Source organism: Gymnoscopelus microlampas (genome assembly GCF_963454915.1).
Source record: "Gymnoscopelus microlampas genome assembly, chromosome: 15".
Taxonomy (NCBI): domain Eukaryota; kingdom Metazoa; phylum Chordata; class Actinopteri; order Myctophiformes; family Myctophidae; genus Gymnoscopelus; species Gymnoscopelus microlampas.
In genome coordinates, this window is record NC_139952.1 from 17,692,721 (window position 1) to 17,703,808 (window position 11,088).

The following is an 11,088-nucleotide window of genomic DNA, read 5'->3' on the forward strand; positions in this document are numbered from 1 at the left end:
TCAGCCCGCCCAGAATACATGTAAAAGTGTCCAGCTAACCAGCCAACCCCCCCTCCCCTCTTCATTCTTGTGAAATAATTATAATGTTTTCATACTGGTTAAAAAAGTGTGTATGAAAAAGAATGAAAGGAAAACTCACAATAACAAAGGAAAACACCATGCTTTATTTTTAGACAGCAACGTGTATAAAACGGTCAATGGTGTACAGCAAATCAAACCACCAGGTCTCGAGTTTGAAGGGTAGAGGGAAGCATAATTCATATTTATAGTGTTGTGACTGGTCCATTTACTCCAGTTGAGATACCTCATGGAAGTACGCAGCAAGCAGCTTGATACCCTGAATGTAGTTGGTTCTGAAAATAGAGAAACAATAGGGAAGGTATTGTATCATACAAATTATACATTAACCACTAGAAAATAGCAACAGAATAGGCAAATTAATAATAAATACATTTAGTTACTCAAGATACAAATTTAGCCATCTCTGTCAAGAAGTAGCCTTAGCTTTCTTTCTAGTTTCATACATGCAGTGGGTCATATAGAAACAGGTTAAATCATCGTCAAAATGTATTTTTGTTTCAAAGTTGTTTGTGGGCATTTCTGAGCCTTTATTTGATAGATACATAGCGAAGAGAGACAGAAAACAAAGAGAGAGAGCAGGGTAAGTGAATCGAACCAGGGACTCGCTATCAGTCATTAGAGCCCATGTGGTATGGTATGTGCCTGGCCCCTGACCACTCGGCTATCGGGTCACCCAACTTTTTCTGTGTGCTACTGTACCTGTTAATTTTCTCATTCTGAGAGTGAGCCCCATCATCACAGGATCCCATAGGGAGCAACATGACATTTTTTCCTGTGGCCTCCTGGAAGGTCAGAGTAACTGGAATGCTACCGCCCTCACGAGTAAGGTCAGGCTCCACACCAAACACTACCAGCCAGTAAGGAAGTAGAAAGGAAGTATACAAGTCAAAATATGGGCAAAAAAATAATAATAATAATAAAAAAATCAGATGAACCCTAGCGTCCCCATTACAAAATAGCTATTTTCAGTGAAGAGATTTGGTGTAGGGGGGAGGAGGGGGCCAAGTATAGACACCTGGGGGACCCCAGTTTGCTAAGTATATAGGGTGTAGGTGGTTAAATGGTATAGAATGTACTTGTGAAGAATAACTAGATAACTGTATTCATGCCCTCTTTCTTTAACACTTCTGTCCGTGACAAGACATCACAAGGTAAAGTTAGGTGGTCTACATTTTAATTCTCATGCCATATGTACCTGTCTTCAAGGCCTTACGACCAGCCATGTAGTGGGGGTGGTCGAAGTCAGACACCCACGCCTTGGCCCCGTGGCCCATGTAAACCTTTAGTTTGTTAGGACTTTCCAATTCAGCAAACTTCTTCTGTAGATAACCGATAACCTGGACAAGACCGGAAAAAGGGATATCATAGGTTGGATAAGTTAGGTGATACTATATTATGTATTGATAAGAATTATTGATGAGATAAACAGAGCTTAAGAAGTGCTTCTGTAAGCAGAGTATTGCAGATGCTATGTTTGTAAAATGCTTTTCTGTTTTTTCCACAAATGCATACTGTAGGCAATACATCCCAAAAGTATGGTGAAAGTACCGCAAAAGCATAACGAAAACACCAAAAGCATAACAAAAAAAATAAAGAAGCTTTTTTTTCAATTGACAAAGCACCCTTCTCAAAATGGCGGATGCATTTATGATTTTATTTTTAAGATGATTTTTTTCTGCTTTATTTTGATAGCGACAGCGATAGAGAGACAGGAAAGCCAGACAGATGAGGGGAATGGCACACACAGTCCGGCCAGCCGGAAATCAACCAGAGACATACTGTATAAGGCATTTTGCACCATTTGGTACTGTATGCCCCCTAACGATCCAGCTATTACCCGATTTATGATATTTTAAAATGTACCTTTTTCTCCACAACATCGGGGTCCATGTCTGGAACTAGGCGAATGGAGAACTTTCCGATGACCTTGCGGGGGATAACCGTCTTGGCCCCACCTTCGGAGAAAGCTCCCTCAATACCATGGAGAGAGAGAGATGGATATCTCCAGCGGTGCATTAAGATTTGCTCCTACAGGCAAAGTAGACAAGAATCATCATTATTTCTTTGTTAATTATCCCTACAACAATACTTGCTCTTTTTTTACTAAAATATATAGCAATGTCATGAAATTACTCCAAACTCCTTACAGTACCTTGGTGTCATGAAGCAGCTTTTGAGCCCCGAGATCCTTGCGGTACTCCTCCGTGTCAAAGTCGATCTTCTCATACAGCTGTTTCTCCGCGTCTGTAACCGGGGCCACGTCTTCATACATTCCTGGAACCAAGATCCTTCCCTTCTTATCCACCAAGGAGCCTGATTGGTTATAACAAACACAGTCAGAGACACCATGTATTATTTAGAACTCAACGGGATACAATTCTATCACCAGAATGTTTAGCTTTGGCATAGCCACTGAGCTCAGAGACACTGCATTAAGCTTCAGAAAAGTGGCGTGACTTGCCCATGAGTGCGATGAGGTCAGTCATGGCTTCATGAACAGAGCCACCAAATACTCCAGAGTGGAGATCCTTGTCACAGCACCCCATCTAGGATTTAGGAAACAAAAGCAGTCATTAAAAAATTAAATACAATCTCACTTTTCAATCAACTCCTTTGACCCGATGCCACTACTAAAACCAAAGCAGCACAACACTTATAACACAATACCTCGATGAAGAAATAGCAGATGCCTCTCAAGCCGTAAGTGATGCAGGGTTTGGTCTTGCCCAGCCAGTAGTTGTCTGAGATGCAGACGTAATCCACGTCTTTTAAGAAGGTGTCTTTACGAGAGAAAATCAGTTCGTCTAGGCCCTCAGATCCAGACTCCTCCATCCCTTCAAAGCAGAACTTGACGTTGACCGGAAGCTCCTGATCCATGATGCAAAGAGTAAAAAAAAAGAGAAAGAGAAAGAAGAAATAAAACCTTTAAGAGATTGTGAAAATGCTTAATCCTCATCTCCTTATAGAGTTGGATTTTCAAAATGCAAACCAAACAAACGATAAATAAATAAAAGCCTCAATAGACCCAATAACTTGATTATACTGGAGGCAAAAGTCAGAACGACAGAATACAAAGAATAAAACGTTGTTCAAATGGATCATTTTGAACTGAACCCATAGAGCTTTGAAAACAGTGGATTCATGGTCTGCTTGCGTCTCTAGTCTACAATATCACTAATTTCACTTTATTTGGGTTAGTCCTGGCAAATTAGTTCAATCATTAATGCTGGGTGTGATGCAATGATAAGAAACACCATATGAGCACATATTTTACCCGAAGACCTTTGACCACATTGACGACATTGAAGGGTGGTTAACATGTGGAGAGGAAGACATGAAAAGTTTCAAAAAGGGGGACAGAAAATGTATTTGTTGGAAAAAGAAACATTCAGACCACAAAAGTTCAACTATGTTTTGCAGACCACAGACCCACATTCCATTAGAAATTATCTAGTTTAGTTTTGTCCTATCTGGCACTATGCTGTCTCTTTCTGTCAAATGGCAGATGTCTCATTATGGATGGAAAGATCATTCCACTTGCCATTTTCATAGCAAACAAACACAAAGCAATGGATGACCCATTGCTGTAATAGGGCTCCAAAGTTTATGGTGTGGGCGTAGCACCAGTGAATTCTTCAAGCCAGCCAAGGCAGCCATTAGTGATTCCTTGTATCAGTTCTTGTCATCTATTTTCTAGACGCTAGTAGTTCATATATTATGTATATTATTTAGATAACCATACCATACTGTTTGCTTGACCGCAAATGCTAATAGTGTTACTTCATTCTTTTCCTGGTATCCCAGTTACTTTGTATTGTTTTCTTAACCTACTGTATATGACCATGTAAGTAAAGGCCAACGTGGAGAAGGTCACAGGCCAGTCCGTCCCAAGGGACAGGTAAACACCACTTGGTAGGGCCTTGTCCTTTTGTAGAATAGGGTTTATGCCATTTACTATGATCTTGCGCTCTGGATAAAAGCATCTGCTAAATGCCTAAATTGTAAATTGGATTAGATCTACAGCTGTAGACCAAGCTAAACCAGAACCTGTGATACCTTCTTGTTACCATTACCTTCTGAATCTTCTGGTAAGCCTCAATACAGTTCAACCAGCCCAGCACTGGACCCTTGTCATCTGTGGAACCTCGTCCATAGAGCTTCCCTGCAGAGTGATTAAGGGAAATGTATTAAGGGTCATTGTCACACAACCCTGTTGACAAGTGTCTCTATAAAGATGTCACAATTTAATAATAAGTGTTGCTTGACACTTTTGTCTAATTGTCTTTTTTTCCTAATTTACCTATTAGGTGATTGTGATTCTTTGATGTTATTATAAGTATAACAGTAAAGGAGGAGAAATCTAATGTATTTCTGTTACACTAGAATATAGACATTTGAGTGCTTTACAAGCAGCACTGAAGCAGAACTGAAAGAGGCAGTGTCTGTCATTGCCAACTCATCAAACATGAAACTGATCTCAACAGAAAAAAGGATATGGCACTATCTCTCAGCTGACTGTCACCAGACAGTAAATCCCTTAAGCAAAAAAAGAAAGGGAAACGAGTGGAAAGAATGTGTGCTGACACACAGTCTGAAGCCAGCAATTTTGCACGTGTGCACTAAGCTAAATCAGTGTACAATGTGTACGACACAATGCATTGTGTTGTACATAAATACATTTCACTCTGCCATTTCGGATAAGTTCGGGATTATGTAATACTGAACTTGTGGGACAGTTATTAATGGATAAGTAAGTCATTAGCTAAGGTAATTAAATGCCCCTTGATCTGAAAATCACAGTTAAAGTAATTAAGAACATAATAGTTCTGGCCTACAGGTACACAAGGTAGCTGAAGTGGACTTTGGAAATACGTAATAAACTAAGACATGATCTGGACTGGAGTATTTGATTAATGTTAAAAGAGAGCTTAAACAAGTTACATGTTTGATTTTGGCTGGAATTTCTGTTGGTCTAAGAAGAGTTTTACCAGCTCAGTGGCCTTGTGGTTAGAGTGTCCTGAGACTTGTAGGTCGGGGTTCGATCCCTGGCCGGGTCATACCAAAGACTCTAAAAAAGGGACCCAATACCTCCCTGCTTAGCACCAGGCATCAAGGGTTGGATTGGGGTAAGTCCCTGCGACATACTAGCCATGTCCAGGGGGTGGACTTGTACATCAAGCTGACTCACGCTAAGGAAACAGGAGATAGTCTCCTGCCCTATGGGCCTCAGGGCTCTGCAAGGCTGACTTAAGAAGGATTTACCCAGTAAATTCAGGTGTGACAGGTCTGACAGCACACTGAACTGGAACTGAAGTGGAGAGTAGATAGGAAAACTGAACACAGAAGAGAGACCTGAGGAAAATAATTAACCAGGTCTGGTCTCACCATCTTTCTCCACCAGAGTAAAAGGCTCTGTATCCCAGCCATCATCAATGGCTGCTGGCTGGACATCAAGGTGACCATAGACACACACAGTCTTCTTCTTTGGGTCTGAGCCCAAATGCCCCAGGATGATAGGGGGCAAGGGAATCTCCTCTCCAGAAGGAAGCTGAATGAATGAATAACATCATTAATAATAACAATAATAACAGCAACATTAATAATCGCAGTATGATACTATACTATGTATATATATATATATATATATATAAATAAATGAGAGAAATAACAGCATGTCTGACCTTCTGTTTGCCAATGTCCACCATCTCCACCGTACCCCCCAGCCTCTCAATGTCTTTGGCTGCGATCTCCATCATCTTCTTGATCTCCCCACGCTTCTCAGGCCATGCTGACACACTCTGAACTCCCACCCATTGGGCTAGGCGCTGGGTAAGAAAACAAAAAATAAATAAATAAAAATCACATTTTCTTTTTTATCACAGCCCTATATAATTTTTTGTATGACAAAATAGCCTACAATCTACAATCTCACAAAGAGCGGGACTTTGAAAACATTTGACAGATTTTCAACATTTTTTAAAAAGTGTGCCTAATGACCAAAATGCCCAAAACAGAGATGCCAGGTTGAAAATTGTTAATGCTGTAATTTAGCTCTCAAACACTGAGGACAGCGAGGACAAAGACTGCAGATTTCTCCATTTAGCAATGAATGATATAGTCTACCTCGGTTTATAATGTCAAATGAAATTAATCACTCTCTGCTCTTACCTCAATGTACAGCTCCTGATGTTCATCCACATATTTGAAAAGTGCCGATAGATCAGCCATTTTTGCTAGTGACAGCCGCTGTGGGGAGACAGGTGACCTGGGTGACAGTTAAAGTGTGTGAGACTTTGCCTGACTCTCCAATCTCTCTTTATGTGAGGACAAAGACCACACCTCCTTCAAATGTGCTGATGACAGTATTTCGAGTTTCCTTTATCATGCATTCCAGTGGTTGACTGATCAGAGTCCTACAGATAGCTAAAAGGTCTGTGGCCATAATTGGCTCGTCTGTGTCATCACAGTTCCAGCTGGATTGTGATGAATGCCGGACATTAGTCCTACTGTATATAGTTATATGTCAATTATATGCCCTGCAAGACCAAGTAAAATACCACAAGTAAAATGCTAATTTTGGTATGACTTGACAGCAGTGTTAAGATCTCACAATTGTGGCCCTGTAGCTATACCATGTAGGTCTCATCAGTGGTGGGAAAAGTACTACATTGTTTTACGTAAGTAAAAGTATCTATACCATCATGTAGAAATACTCTGTTACAAGTGAAAGTCCATCATTCAAAATGTACTTGAGTAAAAGTACAAAAGTATTGGCATCAAAATATACTTAATACTTAAATATACTGTATATAGGGCTGAAGTGGTTCATGTATACGTTTTGTAATAATAATCTAAATCTACAAAGCAGTAACTAAACTTTTCGAATAATAGTTATAAGTACAACATTTGGCTCTGAGATGTAGTGGAGTAGAAGTAAAAGGGTTGGAAATTGGAAATACTCCAGTAAAGTAAAAGTACCTCAAAATTGTACTTAAGTACAGTACTTAAGTAAATGTACTTAGGTACTTTCCACCACTGGGTCTCATTTATCTTGTGCTCCTGCAAAATGCTCCTGCAGTACTAACAGTCTGCCATTAATTCAAAACCTTACAGGTGACAAAAGAGATAAGCTATAAGAATATTTAACTAACTCTCAAAGTAAAGAGCAAAACATTGTCCAACCAAGAGAGCCTCAGACAACTTTCTGTTCAGGTCCATGTGTTGAAAAATAAACTATTTTTTACAGAATAAGTGTATAAAAGAACATTTTCCATTGGAAACTGACATAAAAACCTGACCTTACGAGAAAGAGTATGTGCACATTGCACATTATCTCTCACAAAACACACAGCAACAGAAAAGCAGTTAATTACACAGTAATAACATAATTTAAAAACTGCATTTAAATCTTGTTTTAGCTTTCTTTAAAAGTGTATAATATAAGCTACACCAGTGGTTCTCAACCTGTGGGTCGGGACCCCACATTCTTTTGGGGGGGTCCCCAGATGGCAGTGATCAAGTGACAATTTGAGGACTTTTAAGACCTTTTTAATACATAAAAGAAAGAAAGGAAAAAATACCATTACTGCATCAAAAGTCATCAACAAACTACTACAAAAACTGGTCAAACATTGGCCAAATTGTCAAATAATATAAGACACAGGCAAAAATTGTGAAAATAGCCGATCTACAAGATCACAACGCCTCCTGTTGCGAGGCGTTGTGAGCTTGTAGATCGGCTATTTTCACAATATTCATCTGTGGAACCGAATCAAACAAAATGTAATGCCTCAAATCCTACAATTCCAAGTGGTGCATGTCGGGGTCGGGGGTCCCCAGTTCAAATGTGATTATTTTGGGGGGTCGCGGCCTGAAAAGGCTGAGAACCACTGAGCTACACCATGGGTGTGCTGATGTACAGTAGCAGATTTTTAGCCGTGCGGCAGAATGGAAAAACGGACCAATTTCCTAACTGCATATAGTTAGATGATAGCGACCAAGACAGCTGTCATATCACTGAAGAAACATGCTATGCTAAGTTACCATCTACAATCAAATACACATTAAGTTACATTAACAGTGCCGGGACACTTCTGCAAACTCACTCACTTTGTTGTTTCCACACGGCTGTTTTAAACGTGACACCTTTCCGGTCGCCGCCGCCGCTTCCTGTTTTGCACCGACGCATGATTTACAGTGTTGCCATGTCGGCTTATTATAAGCGACTTTGGGCTTACTTTTCTGTAAAGTTGGCTTGCTTGTTTTGTGCCCAGGCCAGGGAGCATTTGTGTTAGAATGTTTCAACAATATTCCAAATATTGTTAAGCTTGTAGTTCAGCAATTTTCAACGCGGTCTATGGACTTTTGGAGAGTGAAAGAAAAAAGGAGTAATTTAAATACGTCTCATGCATTTCATGCGTTAACTGTTGTATGCATCGTTCGAGCGTGCCAGCCTTTTACACATCCATGCAAATGGATGGATTTATGACGCACAAATTATAAGTTCTGGCCACGATATTATATTATAATATTAAGAGTGGGTCATGCTCAAACTGTAAAATGATCTGAAGTATCTTCCATAAAACGCTAGTTTTTCATAAGATACGTGAAAACTGCTACGCGTAAATCTTCACCGCGTTAGAAACAATTCCAGAACCAAGAAAACGGGCCACCAAAAGAGTGGGCATCTTTGAAAACTGGGCACCAAAACTGAGTGGCACCTACTGTAGGTCTACGTCACAAGACTTTTTAAGTAGCCCAAGACATCAAGAGAGTCCACATCAATATATTTTAAATACAATAAAACAAAAAATCATTAAGGCCCAATAACAAAAGCTTGAATGTTAACTCAACAAGGGAGACAAAGTATTGTTGGACGAGTAAAGGTCATCAGCTTTATTGGACACGTAAATGGAATCAAAAGTAAAGAAAAAAAAGCTGCAATGATAGGCAGATCCTTTGCCATCTGCAGCTTTCCCAGTCACCTGCAAGTCCTCCCTCATCGCATCCATAAACCTCTTTGAATTTCCTCTTCTCTTGCAGCTCCAACTTAAGCATCCTTCGCCCAATGTATGCCCAATGTAAACCCCATCTGCACATGTTCAAACAATCTTCCCTAGCTTTATCCCCAATAAACCTGCTAAGCTGGTCTGATCATCTTATGTACTGAATGTAGTAATTTCTGATCTTGCTCAGTCCAAATAAGTAGCATTGTTATGCCACTTCCATGACATAAGTTAAAGCCATCTCCAATTGGCTGGCTTTATGTAGAACAGCAAATAACAACAAATAGTATAGCATATCATGGTTTAGGAAACAGTGGTAGTGTAGAGAACTACTTTCCCAAATAAAGTCTTGCTTTTAACCCCTGCTTTTGCATTTTTCCACCCCTTCCCAAGCTTCTCGCCAATATTACTTGCAAAGCAATATTTGCAAGCATGGCAAAATTCTGTGAGGGCAGGCATACAGAATATCATCCCCCTTACAACACCATGTGAGAGTTTTAGAACTCTTACTGTACTAGCATCTTCTAGTAAATAAATAGCCCAAGGCATAGAATTCTTTTAAAACATTTTATTTTCCCCATACACACTGCAACAGGTCTTGATCCACTATCTGGGAATAGTAGTAGAATCTCCTAGCCGTGGCCGTTGCTAGAAAGAGAAAATGGATTAGAGACACGAGACAACATTGGTCATCATCTTGCCAATTAACCCTTTCAGACCGAGAACGCATCTGTGTCATGTTAGATTTATTTGGGCTATTCAAAAATAGCAGATCTACAAGCTCGTATATCTGCCATTTTTTGTTAAAATTGTGAAAATGTGTGCAAATGTTTGAATATCCATAGCGAACATTTTTAACTCTGTTAAAACTTCTGGGGGGTACCTGGAACAAAATATTTTGAGATGGGGGTCCGTGGCCAAAATTCATACAATTTTGGGAGCCCTTGACATGAAAAGGTTTGAGAACCACCGATTATAGCAACATATTTTTTTTTTTTGAAAAAACTGTTAGGATTTAGAAGACATGTGTAGAATCCCCCAGAAGCAAAGATTTGAGTTATAAATGTTTGCTTTGATAATATATACACACACGTTAATTTTCAAGATTTTTCAAAGATGGCAGATATACAAGCTCATAGCGCGTCACCGAGTGCCGTGCTATGAGCTTGTACATCTGCCATTTTTGAATAGCCCAAAGAAATCTAAAATGACAGATGCTTCCTCGGTCTAAAGGTTAAAAAATATGTTCCACTCACCCTTCCATCAAAGCACCGCTCCTCACATGGCCCTTCTACTGGCATACACAGCTCCGTGGAGCACATGAAGTAGATCTGTATGGGGAATGAATGCAAATTTGCTCAAGCCAGTTCAAGTTTGCACAAAGAGAAAAGAGGAGTCTGCAATCCATGTGTGCGTAGTCGGACATAGTTTGCCAGCAAAGAATCTAAACGTCCATAAAACAATCTTATGTACGACCTGGGTACCACTCAAGTAAGCCTGTTGATACATTGAATTCAAATTGCTCAGTGATAGTAAACTGCCATGATAATGAACATTTAGGCTACATAAACATAATCTTCTAAAGACACCTGTGCCTTTAGTGATAAAAAAATATAAGGCATCTGAAGCTGTGTGGCCAGTCATGTCTAGAATAACTGTAGCTCCACTAGCACTACAGTCCCATTATTTACTCTGAAGTCCGACTCACGTCTTCGTCGAGGTACTTGTTGGTTTTCAGATCCATGAACTGAAACGCATCAACCATAAAGCGCCTTGTGTAGCGATTTGTTGAGTCAGTGACTTTAAGGATGGCCACGGCTGGGTCAAAAGGGTTGGAACACCTATAAAGATAAACTTGTAAGTCAGGTGATTCTTTATTAAAAAAAAAAAAAAACATTAAGCTTGCTTGTGCATATTGAGCAGTGAGGTGTTATTGTACATAAGTCAGTTTCTCTTACCCTTCATAAATGAGCACAAGAGCATTTGAGGCAGAGCGGGGATA

At 39.8% G+C, this 11,088-nt stretch overlaps 1 protein-coding gene across 2 annotated transcripts; it reads right to left on the minus strand.

Moving 5' to 3' along the window:
- Positions 1–141: 141 nt before the first annotated feature.
- On the minus strand, positions 142–8,204 carry LOC311061331 (cytosolic non-specific dipeptidase-like). Of its 2 annotated transcripts, none has more exons than XM_084079930.1 (12): positions 8,187–8,204; positions 6,250–6,346; positions 5,763–5,906; positions 5,467–5,629; positions 4,155–4,243; positions 2,749–2,949; positions 2,543–2,627; positions 2,234–2,394; positions 1,945–2,109; positions 1,277–1,418; positions 781–928; positions 142–353 (listed from the first exon to the last, which is right to left on the minus strand). In XM_084079930.1, exons 2-12 carry the CDS (start codon positions 6,307–6,309, stop codon positions 287–289), a joined length of 1,425 nt encoding a protein of 474 aa, XP_083936056.1. In that variant the 5' UTR covers positions 6,310–6,346; positions 8,187–8,204; the 3' UTR covers positions 142–286. The 2 variants fall into 2 exon arrangements, with proteins under 2 accessions (XP_083936056.1, XP_083936057.1); XM_084079931.1 differs by having other exon boundaries at positions 6,250–6,337; positions 8,189–8,198.
- Positions 8,205–11,088: the final 2,884 nt, after the last annotated feature.